We start from the raw sequence: 26,188 nt of genomic DNA, 5'->3' as shown, positions 1-26,188 counted from the left end.
TACTTGTTAGGACCATTGTTCTTTGGTATTTTTTTGTCTTGACAAGGAGATCTCAAGGAATAGAATATGAGAATAAAATCCCAGATAGTTTCCTGAATTCTGTCAGTGGAGAGCCCTGTAATTAACAAGCACCAAAGGAGGTACTGTCTGCTGCTCCCCTAATGTATGCAAAAATGCCCCTCACCAAAACCTGACCGGATGGCAGGTCCATGGAAATGGTCTCCCATGCTCTCATGGTTCCCTGCAGCAGCACCAAAGTCTACCAGGAGCAACTCTACACTGCAGAAAATTCAAAGATAGACCTACATGATTCCCACCACTAAAGGTTTGCAGTATTTGGAGATTCAGGAATTCACACCTTTCATATAAATTCAGTTCCTATAAATGGGGTGGTTATAGATGATAACTACGTTGATCTATTGAGTACTTGCTCTGTATCAGTGTCTTAGTCCATTAGTCTGGTTAGTTTATAAATGAGAAGCATATATTTCTCATAGCTCTGGAGGCTGAAAGTCTGGAGGCTGATATCATGGTGCCAGTGTGGTTGGGTTCTGGTGACAGCTCTCTTTGGGGCTACACTCCTGACTCCTCACTGTGACTGGAGTGACAGAAGGGACTGAGTCGGGGAGACTTTGTTGGGCTTCTTCCCTAAGAGGACTGATGCCATTCTAGGGGCTCTGTCATCAGGATCTCATCAAAGGCCCCACCTCCTAATACCATCACCTTGTGAGGGCAGGAGTCTCATATGAATTTGGGGTGAACAAACATTCAGCCCTTGCACAGCCAGGTACCATGGTAAGTACCTCATGTGAATTATTTCATGGTATTCTCACAGCAAATCTCCAATGGAAGTAAAATCATTTTCTTCTTCATATAAGAAGAAAGTAAAGCTCTGAGAGGTTATAAACTTGCCCAGGGTTGCAGAGGTGACTTGGAAGAAGCTGGGGTTTAAACCCAAGTCTGTTCTACATGAACGCTATCCATGCCATTTCTCTGTGTATTTGGTGAATTAAAAACTTGTAGGATTTTTTAAAAAATTGTATTAGACATTCACGGGGGAACAGGAGCTTACTCAGATTAAGTTAGTCCCAGAGACTCTACAGACAGAATCTGAGCTGGATTTGGAGGGGTGAGCAGCCTGTACATCAGGTAGGAGCAGGAGCAAGAGCAGTGTTTTGGTGGTGAGCAGAGAGTAAAGAAGAAGTGGGGGCATGTTCAATGACTGACAGTTTGGAATACACCAAACTACAAAATTCACACACTCACACACAGAGTTAACACAGGCAGTTAACAAACACATACCTCCTCATTCTGCTTGTTAGTAATGTTGTCAGCCTATGGTACGCAAATACTATATAAGAGAATCATAACAGATGAGAATAAAAAGGAAGTTAGAAGCTCATGTCATGATGTTTCTTAAAAGTAATGCTAATTTTCTCCTATGTAAACCATACCTCTAGATAAACAGATGCTACATGACCTGTACCACTTTGAACCAGATAAGAGATGAAGGGAAATTACTCCCTAAAGAAGTATTCCAACTAATCAATAAAGAAATAATGACAGAATTAGAACACCCTCATTTTCAATGGCTAGTGAATGCATGGATCAATATTGAGCATACACAGTGATACTACCTTGAAAAGAAGAACCAGCTAGACACCCACCAGCAAGCCCCTAGTGCAATACACCACTATCTGTGAAGAAGTCTAGATAAAATCAGTTACATCTAAGTCTGATCAAGTCTCTAAGCCTGACACCTACTTACATGAAAAGAGATGACGGGAGGACAAAGTAAAGTCACCAAGAAGTTCAACTAGCAATTTCCAGAGTCCAGAACTCTAAAAACAGGCAACCTAGTTTCTTCAATAAGTAGAATGAAGGGAAGAAAAGAAGAGATAAAGTGGAGTTTATTCATTAAAAGACATACCGACTGTTCACAAAGGGTAGCCTTCATTTTAATCCTGATCAAAAACAACTGTGAGATAAATGGATAGATAGATACATATATACTATAATACATAGGCAGACGCATAGATAAAATACATAGAGAAATATTTAGTAGACAATTAAAAATTTGACCACTGACAAGATATCTAACTGAAATTGTTGATAATTTTTTATGCGTGTGATAATGGTAATGTGCTTATGTGTTTTATCTCCCAAAATACATACTAAAATATTCACAGATGAAATACAATATTTGGGACTTGTCTCAAGTAAATATGGGTGCAGGAAGTAGGTAGATAGAGATGAAACAAGACCAGCCATGAGGTGACTGATTGATGTATATAGATAACAGCTACCTGAAAGTTCATTATAATGTTCTACTTTTCTATATGTTTAATTTTTCTATAACACATTTTTGCAATGCATTGGGGCATTTAAAAATTCACTTTCCAATCAAATAGAAGTCTTAGGAGAATTTTTTTTTCACAAGAAGTAATACGATTAAGGGAAGTAGAAGAGACGAAATCAGCAGTGATTTGCACAATAAATTGTGCTGGGAAAGGCCAGATACCAGGAAATCACTTCAGAGTCTCAGCATCTTGACCCATAGGGGTGAGTCTGGTTCGGGTCTGGGTTGTTCCCAGCATTAGTAGGAATGAAAAGAAAAAAGTAGAGTCATTCAGAAGAACTGTCAAAGTTTAGTGCTATTCAAATACAAATCACCCAGGAAAGGAAGATGCAAAGATGACTCAAAAATTTTAAATCTGGCTGATTCTAAAAACAGGAATGTCATAAATAGAAATAGGTAAGTAGAGAAAGCACACTGTTAGGGAAGGAAGTGACAAATTTGCTTCCAAACTTCAAGTTTGAGAGGCTGAAGAGACAACTTGCCTTTATTAAAAATAAAATTTTGTCAAAATAAAAGGTTTTACTTTTATTTGTTAAAAGCAAATTACATTTTAACTATACATGTACAAAAATGATGTTCTTCATGCTCTCTCTCTGACTGGAAGGACTCATTTAAAAATAAAGTGTTATACATTCAAGTTTTATAACAAAATAATGAAGTAAAAAATGTATGTTAAATCTTGTTGGACTTAATATTAAAATAGCCTAAATTCTTCTTTAATAAAAATATTTTCTTAGCATGGCTTAGCCATTTTATTTATATCCTTTTCCTGCAGAAATCCCTATACTCTGACTGCTATCAAAAAGTCTGTAAAAAATAAATGATGGAGAGGGTGTAGAGAAAATGGAACCGTCTTACACTGTTGGTGGGAATGCAAACTAGTACAGCCACTATGGAGAACAGCATGAAGATTCCTTAAAAAACTGAAAATAGAACTGCTATACAACCCAGCAACCCCACTGCTGGGCATACACACTGAGGAAACCAGAACTGAAAGAGACACGTGTACCCCAATGTTCACTGAGGCACTGTTTACAATAGCTAGGACATAGAAGCAACCTAGGTGTCCACTGGCAGATGAATGGATAAGAAAGTTGTGGTACATATACAAAATAGACTATTACTCAGCTATTAAAAAGAATGCATTTGAATCAGTTCTAATGAAGTGGATGAAACTGGAGCCTATTATACAGAGTGAAGTAAGTCAGAAAGAAAAACACCTATACAGTATATTAACACATATATATGGAATTTAGAGATAGTAACAATGACCCTATATGCAAGACAGCAAAAGAGACACAGATATAAAGAACAGAGTTTTGGACTCTGTGGGAGAAGGTGAGGGTGGGATGATTTGAGAGAATAGCATTGAAACATGTATATTACCATATTTTAAATAGACCACCAGTCCAAGTTTGATGCATGAAACAGGGCACTCAAAGCCAGTGCACTGGGACAACCCAGAGGGATGGGATGGGGAGGGAGGTGAGAGGTGGATTCAGGACATGGTGACACATGTACACCCATGGCTGATTCAGGTCAATGTGTGGCAAAAAACCACCACAGTATTGTAAAGTAATTAGCCTCCAATTAAAATAAATAAATTAATTTAATTTAAAAAACAAACAAAAATCCCTATATTCTTTGATATCATCAGGAGCAAATATGCTTCTGTTACCTCACTTCCCTATCTCTACACATAAAACATAAAAAATAATAAAGCCACTGTAGGGCACAATGGTACCAAATTTTCTACACAATTTGCTCACATATTGGCAAGCAGTACTCAGAAGGTTGAAACTATAGTGTCACAAGATAATCCATAGTCTTCTGAGGTCTCTTCAATAAATAGTCCCTGTATTACAGCATCATTAATACTAAAACAGTTTCTTCTAGTAACAGTGTGAGGATACATATAGTAGAAACTATGTCAAAGTCAGACTTTTGAATATCAAAAGGGCAAATTTAGTTTTATACTTTGAAAATTTATTAGTTAACCAGAGTACATTTCAATGCTGCAAAGTTAGAAGCTTGTCATTTTTAAAGCCGAGACTGACATATTCTCCATGTCCTTTACCTTAGTAAAGTGACTCTATAGTCAGTGAACCACTGTGAGTTTTTAACAAACAATAAAAAGCAGGAATGTGATGTTCTCTAAATCCTCTCATCATCCTTGGCAGTCTTTGTTCCCTAGAGCCCAGCTACTTCAGCATGCCAACAGATATTGCCAAAGCTAATCCCAGATTTTCTCTGCTACTTGAAGCCAAGATAGAATCCGGCGGGATCATCCCTCATTATCTGCCAGCAAAGGAATCAGAACCTATATTTGCTTGTTTGGACCCACTAATACATACATGGCCGGGGCCATTTAGATTGGCAGTGTGCTAATTACACAAAAACAATAAAACTGACCCAAATTATGTATTTGAAATACCAGTGTCTGGGTCCCTGGATTGCTATGTCCTTTGCTGTCAGAACACCTACCTGCTTGTTAGTGTTTTTCTGCACTAACCTCTAAAGTTGGCAGCAAGGCCCTTGATCACTGAGCTGTACGGATAAAGGGGAAGGATTCTTAGAAGCCTGTCATCAATACCATGGAGACCATAGCTGGAATCTTTCTTTGCTGGACATATAGAACATTCCTACAGACTCAGTTTCCTTTTAATGAAGAGTAATATTTACTCTTAATAGTCAGTTGAAATTTTTACTTTTACTATTTGCTGTGTGAGCTAAATTACCTCAGTAGTGTCTGACTCTTTGTGATCCTATGGACCATAGCCCACCAGGCTCTTCTGTCCTTGAGATTCTCCAGGTAAGAATACTGGAGTGTGTTAGCCATGCCCTCCTCCAGGGGATCTTCCTGATGGAGGGATCACACTTTCATCTCGTATATCTCCTGCATTGGCAGGCAGGTTCTTCAACACTAGCACCATCTGAGAAACCCCTTTTACTATTATCACACCATTAAGAGAAAAAAATAACCCACAGAATAAAGAGTGGGGAAGAACAGGTCAGAGTTTAACACATACTAATTGATTCATTAAATTGACAAATTAAACCCTGAGCCAAGGTAAAAGTTAGGAGAGAGCGTGCTAGGGGCCAGGCTTACCAGTTCACACTGTTGCTATGCACCGAATCTATGATCACAAGTTTACTACTCACAGACATCTGGGAGAAACTACCTTAATGGAAGAGGAAGTTTCCAAAGCATCATTCCTTCCACTCAGGGAATTTTTCCTCTCTTCCAGTCCTTTGTTAGCATCCATCCCTCTGAAACTCTCTTCCTAACTCCTGTGCTCACCTGATTTCTGCCAGTTCTTACATTTCTATATTAAATGTCACATTCTCTGTCCATATTTTTTTGCCTCAAACTCCATAAGAACTAATAATATCTAACTTGTTTCTACAAGTTATTAAACTCAATTATTAGACTTAATATATTCCTCTGTGATGGTCTGTCTCTTCTATCTTATTTAATGACTCTTGTGGGCATGGAAACAGTCTCAGCATTTTATCCCAGCAGTAAACCTACCGAGTGTCTGGAACAGAAAAGAGCTCATTTCAGAGTAACATATATGAACCATTATATGTGAAAGAGAAAACCAACAAGGATCTACTGTACAACACAGGAAACTATACACAATGCTCTGTAATAACCTAAATGGGAAAAAAGAATCTGAAAAAGAGTGGAGATATAGATATATAAATATAAATAGATAGATATAACTGAATCACTTAGCTCCATACACCATAAACTAACACAGCATTGTAAATCAAATATTTTCCAACATAATATAAAATTAAATCAAAAAAGCAAAAATAAAAATTTTTTTAGAAAAGAAAAGAGCTCGAAAAGCATCTGTCAAATCTAACTGGAAAGAAATATGTGTGACTTATTTTGTTTATGGTGAAAGCCAACATCTCCCAAGATATCTTTATGTTGGTCCCTCTCTATAGAAACAGCCCTTAACTTACCAACAAATAAACAAAAAATATAAATACAGGGAGGACTTTACTAAATAGTAAAAATATTAAACATTTTCTATTCATTTGATTTTCATTTTCTAAACATCTCATTCTCTGCCTACAGCAAAATTTTATTTCTTTACTGCAAGGCAAGTACGCTTTTATTTCTTTTACTTTTAACACTTTTAATTTCACACTTTGGATTTAATATTTTGATATAATCAGGTAGTTTTCTTTGATCATCAAAAAAAAAAAACAAATGCCCTGAGTAACTCTAATATTTTCAGACTTGCTGCTGCTAATTGAAAGGTTACAAAGTTGAATAAGACAGGGACTTGCCCTTGAGAAATTCACAGTTTATTAAAGAAGACAGAGTAATCAAAAATAATTAAGACTTAACAGGCTAAAATCTAAATGTAAGTATGAAAGCACATGAGAGTAGAAAAAATGGAATGCTTTGGGAATAATTTATAATTTAATACATGAAACTAATGATAAAATACTTTAATTCTTATGTTGCTATTTACCTCTACTATTATTTCTGGGTGATCAATTTCTTAATTAATATGAAATACCCACTGAGCACCTCCTGTGTTAACAAGCATTATTCTATATCCATTATGTGTATACAAAGTATTGAATCTTCTAAATAACAATATGATTGTTATTGTTATATAAAATCTATATAAACAATATGATTATTCCTATTTTACAGTTGAGGAAACCAAGACCTAGAAAAAAAATTAGTCATTGGAAATTAGAATTCAAGCTTAGCAAGCTGGTTCCAGAATCTCAGTTCCTATTATACAGACTATATCTGAGGTTAAAAAGCAAGTTTTCTACCTCCTAAATCTTCTTCTATTATTTTATTTAATCTTTTGAAAGAAATCTGACCAAATCTTGGAAACTCAAATGCTCTCTAGAATACTATTCTTTGTTATACTAATGGAGAAGAATTTTTATCCACTCTGCTCAGAACCCCACGCTTCAAGAATAAAAGGTTACTTGTGCCTCTATCACATCTTACAGACCCAGTAAAATGCCATTGCTTTGGGGAATGTAGATTTGTTAACTGGGTGAAACAGAAAGAATGTTGTGTACAGAAAATTAACAACTGTGTTCTGTATTCCCTTGTCCTTGCTGCAACATCCCAGAGCAAGTGATTTCAATTTGTTTCAAGCATAACTTTTCTAAGATTGCTTTCAAAATCTATCCACTACAATCCAACATATTCCCAAACACCACTTAAATATTTGACTTTAAAATAAAAATTTCAAAGCAAATGATGGGAAGCATTATTGTATAAAAGATAACTATTCATTATGGTACTCATGAAAAATGGCCAAAGCTTGTTCATTTATTTGCTCAGTAAACACTTTCAATAAACATTGCATCATGCTAAATATAAGAAGTAAAATGATAAAATATGACCTTACAAAAAATGTAAAATTTCTCTAGAGTAAAATATACTATTGGAAAACTCAAAAGAAAACAATAAAGAAAAATTGTCTGAGACATTTAGGATTGGACAATGGCTAATTTTCCAGATATAAAAATGCTTTTATAAATCATTAAGGAAAAAATTATGGAATGAGATAAAAAGATCAATGATATGAACAAGCAATTCACAGAAAACAAAATGTAAATGATCAATAGGTGAAAATATGATATCCTCAATCTCACTTGTAATGAAAGAACTGGAATATATGCAAGACCTTATAATCCTCCATAAAATCAGCAAAAACATTAGTTTTCCATTTACCAAAGTAGGAAAGAGAGGGAAACAGACACTCTCATACATTACTGGTAGAATTATAAAACACTTCAAAATCTAGTAAAAAATTAGCCTTTTGTTTGAGACTGTGGGAGGAAATGTTGGATGAATTTAAAAAAAAATGTAAACCCATTCTCACAGATGCCATCCTTGTGTGTGTGTGTGTGTGTGTGTGTGTGTGTGTGTGTGTGTGTGTAGTTTGATCCATTTTTGTAAAACTGACCAAATTAACTCTTATCAACCAGATTAACTTCTGACTTTCAGATTCAGTGCTTTAACTGTAGCTATAATTAGGAACTCTAATCTTTGTGTCTTTACTTGAACAGTTTCAGGAAAGGTTTGCTGAGATCTCATTCTCATGAATTATCAAGGATGAGAAAGACTGCCTTCCCCACCCAAGCAGCAGCAGCAGAGGGTAGACTACAAATAGAGCTGATCTGCCAAGAGCATCAGTTCCTGCTGAGGTAGTAGCCTGATGCCTGGTGTCTCAAGCCAAAGGTGACCTTGGCTCATACAATTTGAGTGTATTGGAGGGAATCATCCAGTTAATAAATGGCAAAGCCTGAACTAACGTAAGAGTGTGAACTATACCTGAGACAAGATGGCTTGGGGAGATATCAAGGACTGTCATTGTGTGGATGAAAGGGCAAGTATCCTGAAGCACCTGCACAACTCCAAATTTTTGACTTGGAAAATTGGAAGACAACCATCCACCCCCCACCCCCTACTCCACCCGCCATAAAATGAAGAGGAAGAGGCATTGTAGGAAATTTATCTCTCAAGTTGGAACACTTTGAGTCTGATTCCAGGTTCTATTGCATACCAGGTATATGATCCAGGTCATTATTTAATTTCTCTTTGTCTTGATTCCTCACCTCTAAAATGGGAATAACAGTATCTACTTTATAAGGTTGGTATGATAACTAAATAAGTGAATACTTTCATGCTTAGGAGCAAGTCTTAGAACAGTGCCAGGCATATAGCACACTTATACAACTAATAGATCATTAATAGTATTAGTTTAAGAATTTGAAATATTTATCTTTGTTGAAAACTGATTAGAGTGATACCCAGATGCATCCTCACAACTACAGGCAATAGACACAGTGATGATAAAAGCTGATGTACTCATGAGACTGTGGCTCAGCTGGGATTGGTTTTTGCTGAGTCAGGGTAATGAACAGAGAGTTACAACATAACTATATTTTTTAAAAATAGCTCTCTTCCTCAATGTTCTATTGTATCTCTTATAGACAGAGAGTATAACTGCTCCCCTAAATAACTGCTTCAGACAAATGGTATACAGACATATATCATTTTATTGTGTTCCCCAGAAAATGCGATTTTCACAAGTTGGCTTTGTAGTAGGAAAGAACAAATCTGACTCCATATTTTACTTTAACTTTTGTATTCTATTGCTTTTGCTTCAAGTTAAGAATGTTGCCTAGAGCCATATATATACATGATAGCCCATTCTCAAGTCTCTAACTTTTAAGGGTATAACATTTCTCCATTCATATAGGGGAAAAAAGCTGCAGATAGAGAATAACATTTGTCTTGTTGGAGGTTCACAGGAACATGGTGACCTTGCCTTTAAAAATACTTTGCTGAAACCTTTGGGAGAGTTCCAGGTTTTGGAGTTTCCTTGCATGGCCCTGCAATAAGCATTTCTCTGTTCTAAACTCCAAGTTTCTGTTTGGTCTCACTGTGTATCAGGCACAAGAACTTGCATTTGGTAAGTCTGTGGCAACTCTGCATTGAGCAAGTTGATTGGAGTAATTTCTCAGCAGCATTTTTTTTTTTTAATTAACCTAAGTACATTGCTTTATTTAGACATAATGCTATTGCACCATTAAGAGATTATAATAGACTATCAAGCTAACTTTTACATGCACTGTGAAATGTAAAAATCTGTGTGACTCACTTTATCATCATATTCACTTTGTTGTAGTGGTCTGAAAAGGTATAAAAGAGACTGTTCGTTGCTCAGTTGTGTCCAGCTATTTGTGACCCCATGACTGTAGCTTACCAGGTTCCTCTGTCCATGGAATTCTCCAGGCAAGAATACTATTGTGGATAGCCATTCCCTTCTCCAGGGGATCTTCCCAACTCAAGGATCAAATCTGGGTCTCCTGCACTGTAGGTAGATTTTTTACCATCTGAGCCACCAGAGAAGCCCAGTGGTCTGAAACCAAACCCCAAATCTCCTGTGATGTGCCTGTATTTAGGATATCCTGAATATCACAAGAACATTGCCAATCCCATGTTCTTTCACACACTTTTCTTATCTTCTTTATCATTCACAGCCTATGACCCTACTCAAACTTCCTCCTTACCATTTTATGGCAAAAGGTTCTTCTTTTTTTGACCTCATAACAATAGGAACTTATATTATCTCAGTCAGCCATTTTACATGGATCTATCTTTTTAGATAGATCTATTTTCCTAACTAAATAATGTTTTACAAACCAAACTTGGGGTAGGGTAGAGGGGGATAACCATTTCACATGACTTTGCTGCCCCTTCATAGTGGATGTTGCATAAATATATTTTCATTGGATGAGAACAGTTAAAGCTTCCTTCAACAGAAAGGAAAATGATAAAGAGGCTGTTGAGATTTAGTTGAAGGTTCCAAAATTAAATGTCAGACTTCTCTGGTGGTACAGTGGATAAAAATTTGCCTGCCACTGCAGGAGACATGGGTTTGATCCCTGCTCCAGGAAGATCCCACATACCTGACAGTAACTAAGTCCAAGATCCGCAACTACTGAAGCCCTTGAATAGAGCCCATGCCCCACAACAAGAGAAGCCACCACAATGAGAAACCCATGCACCACGATGAGGTGTAGCCCCCACTCACCACAACTAGAGAAAGAGCACACACAGCAAATCAAGAATCAGGGCAACAACAACAAAGAATCACCAGAAACAAGGCTTGCTGTCTAAGCATTACTGGTTAGCTCTTCTGATCATAGGCTGCAAACCTCAAGGTCTTTCTTTTCTTGTAGATCTCACCACTAGTTTCACGAACTTCCACTCCATCCTCTGCTCCCCCAGGCACCACCCTCAGGACTTGCAACAACTATGCTGCTCAACCCCGACAGTGAGTACCTTTACATACTTCATCCTAGATGTCTTCACACATTCTCCACTTTCTTGCTACAACAGTTTATCACACCAACTTCTTTCATTAAACTAAAAATAACTTGGCAGTTGTAAAATAATAGTGTAAAATATGAGAAATGCAGTTAGACAAACGCTGAAATCTCTATTTGGGAACTTTCTAAGTAACAATGAATGAAAGAGATAACTGTTGAGAAACAATTCTTCATGGCATTTCTGCACATCTTATATCAAGCTTTGTTCTGCAACCTTTGTTCAAGGATGTCAATATAGCAGAAAGCATTGCAACTTACAAAGACTGTCTCCTTCTGGGATGGAATATAGATTTTCTTCCTGACCAAATAATAAAAATAATGTCTCCTTCTGGGGCAAATGTTGGGCAGGTCTGCTAGCAGCACCTCATTAGATTGGTGGTTTTCTATAGCAAACATTATTCTCAATGGTTAAAAAGTGAAAGCATTTCCTCTAATTTCAGGAACAAGACAAGGGTGCCCAATCTCATGACTATTATTCAACATAGTTTTGGAAGTCCTAGCCATGACAAACAGAGAAGAAAAAGAAATAAAATGGATCCAGGCTGGAAAAGAAGTAAAACTCTCACTGTTTGCAGACAACATGATACTATGCCTAGAAAACCCTAAAGATACTATCAGAAAATTACTAGAGCTAATCAGTCAAGTCACAGGATACCAAATCAATACACAGAAATCCCTTGCATTCTTATACACTAACAATGAAAGATCAGAAAGAAATTAAGGAGTCAGTCCCATTCATCATTGTAACAAAAATAATAAAACACCCAGGAGTAAACCTACCTAAGGAGACAAAAAAGCTGTATACAAAAAGTGTATAAGACACTGATGAAAGCAGTCAAAGACAAAATAAACAGATGAAGAGATATACCATGTTCCTGCTTTGGAAGAATCAATATTGTGAAAATGACTGCACTATTCAAAGCAATCTACAGATTCAATACAATCCCTATCAAATTACCAATGGCATTTTTCATAGAACTGGAACCAAAAATTTCATAATTCATATGAAAATACAAAAGACTCTGAATAGCCAAAGCAATCTTGAGAAAGAATAATGGAACTGGAGAAATCAACCTTCCTGACTTTATACTACAAAGCTATAGTCATCAACACAGAATGATACTGGCACAAAAACAGAAATATAAACCAATGGAACAAGATAGAAAGCCCAGAGATAAATCCATGCACCTATGAGGCACCTTATCTTTCACAAAAGAGACAAGAATATACAGTGGAGAAAAGACAGCCTCTTCAATAAGTGGTGCTGGGAAAACTGGACAGCTATATGTAAAAGAAAGAAATCAGTACACTTCCTAAAACTATACACAAAGATAAACTCAAAATGGATTAAAGACCTCAGTGTAAGAGCAGAAACTATAAAACTCTTAGAGGAAAACATAGGCAGAACACTCTTTGACTTCAAGATCCTCTATGACCAACTCCCTAGAATAATGGAAATAAAAACAAAAATAAACAAATGGGACCTAATTCAACTTAAAATCTTTTGCACAGCAAAAGAAAGCATAAACAAGATGAAAAGACAACCCTCAGAATGGGAGGAATTCACAGCAAATGAAACAACTGACAAAGAATTAATTTCCAAAATATACAAGCAGCTCAGGCAGCTCAATATCAGAAAAACAACACAATCAAAAAAATGGGCAGAAGACCTAAACAGACATTTCTCCAAAGAAGATATATAGACGGCCAATAAACAAAATGCTGAGCATTGCTTATTATTAGAGAAATGCAAGTCAAAACTACAAAGAGGTATCACCTCACACGAGTCAGAATGTGCTTAGTTGCTCGGTAGTGTCTGACTCTTCGCAACGCTTTGGACTGTAGCCTGTCAGGCTCCTCTGTCCATGCGATTTCCCAGGCAAAAATACTAAGTGTGTTGCCATTTCCTTCTTCAGGGGATCTTCACCCAGGGATCAAACGAGTGTCTCCAGTGTCTCCTGCATTGCATGTGGATTCTTTACCTGCTGAGCCATCAGAATGGCCATCATCAAAAACATCTACAAACAGTAAATTCTGGAGAAGATGTGGAGAAAATGGAACCTTCTTGAACTACTGGTGGGAATATAAATTGATACAGCCAGTATGGAGAACAATATGGAGATTTCTTTAAAAACTAGGAATAAAGCTACCATATGACTGCACAGTCCCACTACTGGGCATATACCCTAAGAAAACCACAATTCTAAAAGACAAATGTACCTTGATGTTCACTCTAGCACTATTTTCAATAGCCGTGACATGGAAGCAACCTAGATTTCCATCAACAGATAAATGGATAAAGAAGTCATGGTACATATAATGGAATATTACTCAGCCATGAAAGGAACAAATTTTAATCAGTTCTGGTGAAGTGGATGAACCTAGAGCCTGTTGTACAGAGTGAAGTAAGTCAGAAAAGAGAAAAACAAATATCATATATTCACATATACGGAATCTAGAAAAATGGTACTATTGAAGCTATCTGCAGGGCAGGAATAGAGATGCAAACATAGGGAACAGACTTGTGGACATAGCAGGGGAAGGAGAGGGCAGGACAAATTGAGAGAGTAGTATTGACACATATACATTACCATATACAAAATAAATAGCTAGTGGGAAATTGCTGTTTAAGACAAGGAGCTCAACCTGATCCTCTGAAAATCTAGACAGGTGGGATGGGGTGCAGGGTGGGAGAAAGATTCAAGAGGGAGGGGACATACGTATACTTATAGCTGATTCACATTTTTATATGGCAGAAAGCAACACAACATTGTAAAGCAATTATCCTCCAATTAAAAATAAAAAATAAATATGCTGCATTTATAAATATTAATTATGAACCATCAGAAAGAGAAATTAAGAAAATAATCACTTTTACAATTGTATCAAAAAGAATAAATTAGCTAGAAATAAACCTGATCAAAGAAGAAAAAGATCTATACTCTGAAAACTATGAGAGATTGAAGATGACAAAACATATGGAAAGATATTTTGTGCCCATAGATTGGAAGAATCGTTATTTGTTAAAATGACTATACTACTTAAGCAATCTACATATTTAGTGCAATCCCTGTCAAAACACCAATGGCATTTATCACAGGAGTAGAGCAAATAACTCCAAAATTTGTATGAAAACAAAAAAGACCCAAAAGAGCCAAAGCAATCTTGAGAAAGAAGAAAAAAAAACAAAAAACTAGAGTTGTCACAGTCCCTGATTTCAAACTATACTACAAAACTACAGTAATGAAAGCAACATAGTACTGGCATAGAAACAAACATATAGATCAATGGAATAGAATGGAGAGCCCCAAAATAAACCCAAGCTTATATGGTCAATGAATCTACAACAAAGCAGGCAAGAACATAGAGTGGGGAAAGACAGCCTCTTCAATAAGTGGTCGTGGGAAAACTGTACTGCTGTGTACAATAGAATCAGTCTGGACTACTTTTTCATACCATGTGAAAAAATAAAGTCAAAAATGGATTAAAGACCTAAATATAAGGCCTGAAACCATAAATCTAGGAGAGAACATTATCAGTATGCTCTTTGACATCTGTCTTAACAGTATGTTTTTTTTCTGGGATCTATCTCCTCAGGCAAGGGAAACAAAATGAAAAATAAACAAATGGGACTACCAAACCTAAAAGCTTTTACACAGTAAGGTAAACTGTCAACAAAAGGAAGGCCACCTTCTGAATGGGAGAATATATTTGCAAACTATATACCTATTAAGGGGTTAATATTCAAAATATACAAAGAATTCATACAATTCAACATCAAAAAACAATTAAAAAATGGGCATAGAATATGAATAGACATTTTTCCCAAAGAAGACATTCAGATGGCCAACAAGCACATGAGAAGATGCTGAACAACACTAATCACCAGGGAAATACAAAACCACAAGGGGAAAAAATCAGCAAAGAAAGGGACTTCCCTGCAGTCCAGTAGTTAAGACTCCACACTTCTGCTGTAGTGGGTGAGGGTTCAATCCCTAGTCAGGGAACTAAGATCCTGCATACCAACTGCTCCACTCCCCAAAAAATCAGCAAATAACCACAAGGAGATACTACCTCATGCCTGTCAGAATAGCTATTATCAAAAGATAACAAATTTTTGGCAAGAATGTAGAGAAATGAAAAAAAAAAAAGAATGTAGAGAAATGGGAAACCGTGTGCAATATTGGTGGGCATAAAAATCAGTGCATCTGGTCCCATCACTTCATGGCAAATAGATGGGGAAACAATGGAAACAGTGGCAGACTTTATTTTCTTGAGCACCAAAATTACTGCAGATGGTGGCTGCAGCCATGAAATTAAAAGCCACTTGCTCCTTAGAAGAAAAGTTATGACAAACCTAGATAGTTTATTAAAAAGCAGAGGTATTACTTTGCCAAAAACGGTCTATCTAGTCAAAGCTATGGTTTTTCCAGTAGTCATATATGGATGTGAGAGTTGGACTATAAAGAAAACTGAGCACCAAAGAATTGATGCTTTTGAACTGTGGTGTTGGAGAAGACTCTTGAGAGTCCCTTGGACTGCAAGAAAATCAAACCAGTCAGTCCTAAAGGAAATCAGTCCTGAATATTCATTGGAAGGACTGATGCTGAAGCTGAAACTCCAATCCTTTGGCCACCTGATGAGAAGAACTGACTCATTTGAAAAGACCCTGATGCTAAGAAAGATTGAAGGCAGGAGGACAAGGGGACAACAGAGGATAAGATGATTGGATGGCATCACCAACTCAAATGGACACGAGTTTGAGCAAGCTCTGGGAGTTGGTGATGGACAGGTAAGCCTGGCATGTTGCAGTCCATGGGGTCACAGATTCAGACATGACCGATCAACTGAACTGAACTGAACTGATGGAGGTTCCTCAAAAACTTAAAAATATAACTGCTATATGATCTACTAATTTCACTTCTAAGTATTTACCTGAAGGAAACATTAATTTGAAAAGATATATGCACACCATTGTTCATTGCAACATTATTTACAATAGCCAAGATGTGGAAGCAACTTGTGTCCAGCCATAGATGAATGGATAAAGATGTGAGATATCTATATATATATGTATATATATATATATATATATATAAAACTTCGTAGCCATAAAAAAGTGAAAACTTGCCATTTGTGACAACGTAGATGATCTAGATGACATTATGCTAAATGAAATAAGTCAGATAAATACAAACACCATATTTATATGTACAATCTTAAAAATAAACAAAAAATCAAAACAAAAGGAAAACTTACTTCTAAATGTAGAGGGAAAAAAATGGGTGGTTGCCAGAGAGGAGGGAGATTGACAGGTGAAATAAGTGACAGGGGTTAAGAAATACAAACCTCCAGTTATAAAATAAACAAGTCACAAGGATGTAACATACAGCATAAGGAATATAAGTAATAATACTGTAATGACTTTACCAGACCACCTGATCTGCCTCTTGAGAAATTTGTATGCAGGTCAGGAAGCAACAGTTAGAACTGGACATGGAACAACAGATTGGCTCCAAATAGGAAAAGGAGTACATCAAGGCTGTATATTGTCACCCTGCTTATTTAACTTATATGCAGAGTACATCATGAGAAATGCTGGACTGGAAGAAACACAAGCTGGAATCAAGATTGCTGGGAGAAATATCAATCACCTCAGATATGCAGATGACACCACCCTTATGGCAGAAAGTGAAGAGGAACTCAAAAGCCTCTTGATGAAAATGAAAGAGGAGAGTGAAAAAGTTGGCTTCAAGCTCAACATTCAGAAAACGAAGATCATGGCATCTGGTCCCACCACTTCATGGGAAATAGATGGAGAAACAGTGGAAACAGTGTCAGACTTTAATTTTTGGGGTTCCAAAATCACTGCAGATGGTGACTGCAGCCATGAAATTAAAAGACGCTTACTCCTTGGAAGGAAAGTTATGACCAACCTAGATAGCATATTCAAAAGCAGAGACATTACTTTGCCAACAAAGGTTCGTCTAGTCAAGGCTATGGTTTTTCCTGTGGTCATGTATGGATGTGAGAGTTGGACTGTGAAGAAGGATGAGCGCCAAAGAATTGATGCTTTTGAACTGTGGTGTTGGAGAAGACTCTTGAGAGTCCCTTGGACTCCAAAGAGATCCAACCAGTCCATTCTGAAGGAGATCAGCCCTGGGATTTCTTTGGAAGGAATGATGCTAAAACTGAAACTCCAGTACTTTGGCCACCTCACGCGAAGAGTTGACTCATTGGAAAAGACTCTGATGCTGGGAGGGATTGGGGGCAGGAGGAGAAGGGGACGACAGAGGATGAGATGGCTGGATGGCATCACTGACTCGATGGACGTGAGTCTGAGTGAACTCTGGGAGTTGATTATGGACAGGGAGGCCTGGCGTGCTGTGATTCATGGGGTCGCAGAGTTGGACACGACTGAGCGACTGAACTGAACTGAACTGAACTGAACTGAATGACTTTGTATGGGGACAGATGAATGCTAGCTTTATCACACTGCTCATTTCATAATGTCTGCAAATGTCAAATCACTGTGAAGTATTCCTGAAACCAGCATAATGTTGTACATCATTTCATTTTTCAGTTAAAAAGAAATGAAATAAAGACTGGAGGTTTTCTTCAGTTCAGTTCAGTTCACTCAGTCATGTCCGACTCTTTGCAACCCCATGAATCGCAGCACTCCAGGCCTCCTTGTCCATCACCATCTCCCAGAGTCCACTCAAACTCACGTCCATCAAGTCAGTGATGCCATCCAGCCATCTCATCCTCTGTCGTCCCCTTTTCCTCCTGCCCCCAATCCCTCCCAGCATCAGAGTCTTAGAAGGTACAAAAACCCACTGTGTGCGCTTTCAGTGAGGCCACTCCATAACTCCCCAGTGGGCTTTGAGGGCAAAGGAACATGGGTAATGAAGTCATTTGTCTCTCATCTGGTAGTCCTTTATCTTCTGCTAACATCTATGGCTGGCTAACCTGTTAGCCTACAAGCAGAGTAAGACCTCAGACACTTCACAGTTCTCAATAATAACCTCTTTACGCCTCAGTGACTTTAACTGTACAATGGACAGAAGGTGTCTACCTCATAGAGAGAGTGTGCTAATAAACGAAATAATAAGATTATACATATACTGAGCCCGGCCTGAGCCTCACAGATACACAGCTCATCAGTATCTGGTGCTTCGTGATGGCCTCCTCCCCAAACCAAGTGGTCTGCTCCCAGCTCAGTTCTCACTGGTGGCTCTGAGGCATGGACAGCAGAGATCGTCTCTCCTCGAAAGTTCCTAATCCCTGTCCTGTGGCTCTCACCAAACTGGGTTTCTTTCTACACTTTTTTTTTTTTTTTTTTTTGCCACACTGCATCTTGATTGCTGCCTGGGCTTTCTCTAATTGCAGTGAGCAGGGGCTACTCTCTAGTTGCGGTGCACAGGGTTCTCATTGCAATGGCTTCTCTTATTGTGGAGCACAGGCTCTAGGGGGCTGGGGGCTTCAGTAGTTGTGGCGTGTAGGCCCAGCTGCTCTGAGCATGTGGGATCTTCCTGGACCAGGGATCAAACTCGTGTCCCCTGCATTGGCAGGCAGATTCATAACCACCAGATCACCAGGGAAGCCCCTCTTCCTACATTTTTGTCCCTCTCTAGTTCCTTGCTGAAAAGGCACACACACACATATGCACAACACAAAATTAACAAAAGGAGAATGTTTTGTAGATGTCCTAAGATAGTCCTAAATTGCCACAAAAAGTACTAATTAACAATACAACAACAGGCAGCTTTTCTAAAGTGGAAGAAGAGAAAAGCAGTAATTGGAACGAGGGGACAGAAAGAGTCATAAGATCCTCATCAGAAGGAGATAAAAGTTATAAGAAACCTATAAAACATTTAATCGTGCAGTTATGTAGATGGCCAATATTTATTATTCTCCAATGTCAATCTTAATGATGTATTTACAAAGAATTACTGGACAGAAAACAGGAAATGGTGACTGTAAGAAAAGTGACCAAGGGACCACTGAAACAGTGTGGAAAAATAGAAAAAAAGCCAAACTTTTACTATCACAAGATCCCAGGATTCCAGCCCCGTTTTGAGCAGTTGTGACAACTTGGGTGAGTTACTTAACCTCACCAAACTTCAGTTTACTTACCTTCCAAGTGCTGTAAGACTACCTACCTTGAAAAGCCACTGATGGGTTATCATAATAAATTGTATCTATGATAGATATGATGATTCTAGTAGTAATGTACTGAAGAATTACCTATTCAGAAATTAATAAAAGGACTGAGGGACATTTCTGAACATTTCTAAAAAGATATAATGTCTTATGACATTGTACCAGGCTTGCCAAATACAACATTATAGAATTTAAACTACACTTTCATAAAAACCCAAAAGGTGCAGAAACTTCCTCACTACAGACTTCCATAACTCAGTGTTAGTCTCAGGTAACTACTTACTTGATTAAAAAAAAACTTACCTGTAACAAAAAATCAAAGAGGGCCATCTTGGACCACTCGTGGTGATGTATTTCAGTACAGCCCCATTCAGGCTTGGGTACTCGACCATTCTGCCAGCACTTCTGTTTCAGCAACTGCTGATAAGTTCCCCAAGTGAGCTTAACAGAAGAGTGGGTCTCATTATTTGTTGGAGACAAAGATGGATCCCAGAGGATGAAAGGACATGGGCGGCCATCTATAAAAGCAAAAAAAAAAAGAAGAAGAAAAAAAACAGTTAGCAAGTTACTGACTCTGTGAGTGCCCTTGGATGTCATTCACTCTTTCACAGCTTTACACTCTCACCTGTCATGTGCTAGAATTGGATTAGATGACATTTATGGTCCCTTTGTCTTCTGAATAATTTAATATTCATATACCTTTATGATGCTTCCTGATAGTCTTATACGATGGAAAGTTACTATTAGACAAGGAAAGAAAAGGATTTTAAGAAAAGATACTTTACAGATGTGGCAGGAATAGGCCTGTAACCACCAATAACAACACCCTCTGGTTAATGTGGTTTTATTCCACATCTAAAAGCAGCCACCATGAAAAAGGAAAGAATCCAGACATTTATAATTGTCTATTCAGTGTCTGAGTGGAGCTGCACTCTATTTGTAATAACAACTGTCTGATTTTCTGAGGCCACAGTATGATATTAGGAAGAAAAAGAATTTTTAGAAGTTGCAAATTTAAAAGTGAAATTGTATGTTTCACACTAGTCACTATAATCTCCAAAGAAAGAGAAAGGAAGTAAGAGGTTTAGAGGTGTTTTGGATTTTTTTTTTTTTTTCTTTTCTGATAGAACAATGGCACTGCTGGTAAATGATCATTTATTCACATAAAACCGCATGAAGTACATTTAAGCAAATATCATCTTTTTCAATTTCCAGTGCATAGAATATATTTCAAAGAAAATGTCACTTGAATGTTTTTGATAGTTTAGAAATTTCACTGCTAAACTGTACATTAAATGATACTGCAGGCTTAAAACCAAAAGTATCTCTCTCAAGCCTCAATGTCTGTCAGATAAAGTCACTCAAAGAGGATGATGAGCAGCTTTGCTTGTAACTTAAAAATCAGAATGATCTCTTGAAAAAAAGAAAAGAAAGTAAGTCACAAGGATGTGAAAAATCACATTTAACTCATTCTTAACAAGCCTGAACAATAGAAGCCTCTGAAACTATGATTGGAATGTCAAGACACATCACAGGGATTTTTAAAGCTTTTACAAATAAAACCTGAGAGGTTCTCAGTCTATAACTGTTTGTTTTTGTTAAAGACTTATTTTCCCACCCTGCTTGTTTGCCTTCTGTAGAGTTCTTATCTCTGGTCTTTAATGCAAGGACAGTCACTCTTCTAACCACTCTTCAATTTGGCGTTCCAGGGACCTCAATAATATTAATAACATTCACTTAATCATTCTAAGCACCTACATTCCACTTTTGTTCAAAAGAAAAATCTTTCTCCTTTTAGCCTTGCAATTTAGGCCAGGGCATGTAGAAAGTCCTTCAGACTGTGGAAAATAGGTCACAATCACTGATGTACAATTAAAAGAAAAATAAAGAAAGAGGAACCATAACTAAAGAACTTAATTGTTATCTCACTCCTTTTTATTTCCTTTACTGTACTAAATGACTTGGTGCTATTGGGACCTAATTATCTTCTTAGATGCTAGATAAATATAATGTTAAATGTATATGCTTCAAATACTATGCCAATTTTAAAAATAATAATAATAAATTTCAGGTAGAAGCAGTCAATCCTAAAGGAAATCAACACTGAGCATTCACTGGAAGGACTGAATCTCCAATGCTTTGGCTACCTGATGCGAAAAGCCAACTCAGTGGAAGAGACCCTGGTGCTAGGAAAGATTGAAGGCAAAAGGAGAAGGGAGTGGCAGAGGATGAGATCATTTGAAGGCATCACCAACTAAATGGACATGAATTTGAGCAAACTCTGGGAGACAGTGGAGGACAGATGAGTCTGGCATGCATCAGTCCATGGGATAGCAAAGAGTCAGACATGACTTAGTAACTGAACAATAACAACAGAAGCAGTCCATCATGTAGTGGGAGACACGAATAAACCAGTGTAACCAAACACATGTAAGACACACAGCATAGCTTTCAAAGATTTTTTGTTGTTGTTTAGGCACTAAATCATGTCCAGCTCTTTGGGACCCCATGGACTGTAGCCCACTGGGATCCTCTGTCCATGGATTTCCCAGGCAATCATCCTCCAATAACAAAAAAAAGAACACAAATAACAAAAGCTGGAGAGAGTGTAGAGGAAAGGGAACCCTTCTACACTGTTATTAGCAAGGCAAATTGGTGCAGCCACTGTGGAAAACAATATGAAGGTTTCTCAAAAAAACTAAATATAGAGCTACCATATGATCCAGCAATTACAATGCTGGGCATATATCTGTAGAAAACAAAAATACTAACTTTAAAAGGTACATGCACCCCAATCTTTGCAGCAGCACTGTTTACAATTGCTAAGATACATAAACAACCTACGTGTCCATCAACAAAAGAATGGGCAACAAAGATGTGGGGGGTGTGTGTGTGTGTGTGTGTGCACATTCAGTGAATACTACCTGGTAATAAAAAAGAATGAAATTCTGCCATTTGCAACAACATGGATGAACCTGAAGAGTATGATGCTTAGTGAAATAAGTCAGACAGAGAAAGACAAATAATCTAAGTTATCACATACTTGTGGAATTTAAAAAATAAAGCAAATAAATTATGTAATAAGACAGAAACGGATTCACAGACATAGAGGACAAATTAGTAGTTACCAGTGGAGGGAGGGAAGTAGGAGGGGCAAGACAGGGGTAGAGGATTAAGAGTCACAAACTACTATGCATAAAAACAAAGAAAAAACAGAGATATATTATACAGGACAAGAAAATATAACCATGATTTTTAATAACTTCAAATGGAGTATAAAACTACAGAAACATTGACTCACTATGCTCCACATGAAACTAATAAAATATTCTAATCAACTATAATACAAAGAAATATATATATACAGCCTTAGAAAACAACAATCATCTACAATCTCCTATCCTAGTAACTGGTCCTATTATTTGTGTATTTTTTTTTTATTTGTGTATTTACATCAGATATTTTCCCATGTCTTTCTTTCACACCTGAAAAAATTAGTTGTTTTTAGAAATTTAAGGAGCATAGCTTGTGGTTAGAGTTCAGACTCTAGAACCCAAGAGACTTTCTGAATTCTGGTCACATTATTTCTTAGATTTGTGATGTAAGACAAGTTACATAATGTCTTCAAACCTCGCTTTCATCCTCTGTAAAATGTAGACAATACTGTACCTTCCAAAACTAACTGCATTAGGGTTAATGAGATCATGCATTTAAAGTTCTCAGCATGGTGCCTCACATATATGCATATCCTAGAAAGGTTTTGCTTTGACCATGCCTGCATTATAAAATCACATAGTTCATCAGCCTTCCCTTAGCCCTTATTTGTTTATTGGGCATCTACTATATCTCAAGTGCTGCTCGAGGCCTAAAGCATACATATATACATGCACACATGCATACATGTCAGGTTTTCAGTTGTTTGGTTTTTGTTTGTTTTGTTTTTTTGTGGCTGTTTGGCTTTCCTAGAACTTACATTTCTACCAAGGGAAAGATGCAAAAATTATAAAGGATGATAGACTATTTGGAATCATCTTACACATATAGTTTGTCATAACTGTCTCACCAAATGTTATATTGCAAACATGTCTCTTACAATTAAATATTCTTAAGTATTATCACTTTAACTGTGATATCTAGCCCTGTGGTCAGATGGTGACTGAGGGCCAGACAATGTCCATTAGCAGGCACTCAACTCCATTGCGACACAAAAGCTGTGGGAACAATACATACACAAAGGGTGGTGACTGAGTTCCAATAAAACTTTATTACAGACACTGAGTATACATGTTATATATTTGTAAGTGTCATAGTAATATTATTATGATGATATTTTTTCAACCATTTAAAAAATTGTAGAAACCATTAGTAGCTCACAAAACACAAAAATGGGCTGTGGGCTATCTCTCACCCACAGACTGTAGTGAATCAACTATTACCATTTCAGTCTATTGAGTATATTGCATTTCATTTACCATTTTCTTCCTTTTAAACCTTAAAATTTTTTGAATGATACATTTTCTATTAAATCATTTTAAAAATTGTTCTCAAACGGCCACAGGGAGCTTTCAGCAGATAGGAATAATTGGTTTTCTGTTAGTATCGACGGTTTTCCTCCACATCCATCTCCCGTTAGCAAATATTCTGACTGTCACAGAAAGAGGTTCTATCCTGCCCTCCCTGACATCAGTCACTACGGGAAAGGGGCTTCCAGAAAGCAGGGCCAGTGCCAGTTCTCAGAGTTGGTAGGCCACCCGCTCTTCCTCCCAACAAACAGGTCTTGCAGAGTATTTGTGCACATTGCCCTCCCTTGAGGTACTGACAGCTGCCAGGATGGCTCCAGAGCTCAGAACTGTGAGCAGCTACTGCGAGGAGAACTCCACTTTGTATAAAATATGGCTGATAACAGCATTAAATGAACTTTGATAGATCTGAAGGCATGACAGAAAAATAGTCTCTGAAAGCAGGAAATGGGTTAAAGCAACTTACCTGAAGTGCCTCAGAGATGAGCTGCATTCATCTCTTCACATTCAGGTTTGTCAAAATGATGCAGCACTGTGCTCTCCAGAGAAATTTTACAGTGAAGAAATAAAATTCTAACTGTCAGAGTGGGGAGGAAGTGGGCTTTTAAAAGATATGCGGGTGCTCATGTAAACTAAAGGTTATACAGCTGTCTTTTTAAAAAATGAGACTTGCCAGTATAAAACTAATATTTTTTCCAAAATCTGAATAGTTCCCCTGAATTTTTATGTTCTCCCAAGTTTGTTCTTTATTCAAAAGCACAAAGAAGACATTCTTTTGAGAAGACGGATGTGAAAATCCACTAAGAATGAATGCTATACACAGCCTCCTCTACCCTAGTTGACTAGGTGCCCTTCGCCTGCAGTCAGTGACGGGTCTTGTTGAACTATAGGTGGAGTTGTCAGTCGGCATCTATCACTGGGCAAAAATAAGTAAAACATCCTGAGCTCTGAAATCAGAAGCCTTTTTTTTATCACGTGGGCCAAGTTCCAAGACTTCTTGTGAACAAGACAAAAAGGAAAGTGACAGTTCAGCTCAGAGCCTTTCATTAAAAATAACTCCAAAATCCATTAAAGAAAACAAAGACCAGCCAAACCTTGAGGCTCATCTTTGTTACGGGAAACCAACTGTGTCCAGTTCCATTGCAACTGTCTGATGCACTGAAGGAAAATTTGAACGTTGCAAAACTCTAATCTGCTAAAAGCAGGTGTTGAAGGGGTGTACCTCCCATGAGAGGGTAGCAGGTGTCTGGTTATTAATGAATGATCTGCTCTATTTTTCTACAGTGCCTTTCACAGTAGGGTTCTGGTGACTAAAAGTATTAGACAGAAGTGAAAAAAGCAGGTAGGACCTCTTGGCTTAGTGTTGATGAACCTGGACAAGTTACTTAATGTGAGAGAGGGTAAATAAGAATGCAAGATTCTGATGGCCTTTCAGGAGAGGGTAGGGACAGAGAATAAGATACTCAGGTTTTTAAGCATCTTTTTATTCCAAAAGCATGTATTTACCATTACCCCTTAATTTCTGGACCCATTTTGTCCCTGTGTTTTGGATAGAAAGAGTTCAGAGTGAAGCATACCAAAAATGGAGGACCTACCAGATCCCAGTCCAGGCAAGACCCATGCTGTGGCTAGGAATTCAGCAGAATCAGACAAATACATGTGTAATGATGACCAGGTTACATGTCTGCCAGTTGAAGAATGTTCTGAAGGGAGTGAATGAAGGACTAAAATAAAGGCTGAGCTCTCAGTGCAAAGACAAGCAAAACAAAATACTGCTGGGCTCCGGAATTGGGCTATAGCCGTTGTTGAGGAAAAGAACCTTCTCTGAAGAAGAGCTGAGCATGTGGGTGGGGTTGAGAAAGAAGTCACAAGTATTGATTGTATCCGCCCCCCCCACCCCCCGCCGCGGCTTTTTTTTTTTTTGGCTCTATTGGGTCTTCACTGTAGCATTCAGGATCGTTAATTGTGGCATATGGGATCCAGTTCCCTGACCAGGGATAGAACCTGGGTCCCCTACATTGAGAATGCAGTCTTAGCCACAGGACCACCAGGTAAGTCCCAGGGTCCTACTCTTGACAGTATCTCTGGTCTCCACAAGACTGGAGCCCAGTCCTCCAGCCACCCTGACTGAGGCACTGAGCACCCCAAGAGGTAAAAAGACCATCTTCCAAACCTGTCTGGCAGGGTGGTGAGAGGTCAAGACAGACACTGAAATACAGCACTGTCACATATTAGGAAGAACCAATTT

General features: G+C 37.7%; 1 protein-coding gene across 2 annotated transcripts in view; it reads right to left on the bottom strand.

The window, feature by feature from the left end:
* GASK1B (golgi associated kinase 1B) overlaps positions 1–26,188 on the bottom strand; it is a 76,451-nt gene that overhangs the window by 30,922 nt on the left and 19,341 nt on the right. For both annotated transcript variants that reach the window (XM_019977564.2, XM_019977563.2), the window contains one exon: positions 19,724–19,938. In XM_019977564.2, the coding sequence (XP_019833123.2) occupies positions 19,724–19,938 (215 nt within the window). The remainder of the gene's footprint in view (positions 1–19,723; positions 19,939–26,188) is intronic.

This window comes from Bos indicus, chromosome 17 (genome assembly GCF_029378745.1).
Source record: "Bos indicus isolate NIAB-ARS_2022 breed Sahiwal x Tharparkar chromosome 17, NIAB-ARS_B.indTharparkar_mat_pri_1.0, whole genome shotgun sequence".
Lineage (NCBI taxonomy): Eukaryota > Metazoa > Chordata > Mammalia > Artiodactyla > Bovidae > Bos > Bos indicus.
This window is presented reverse-complemented; position numbering and strand designations above follow the sequence as displayed.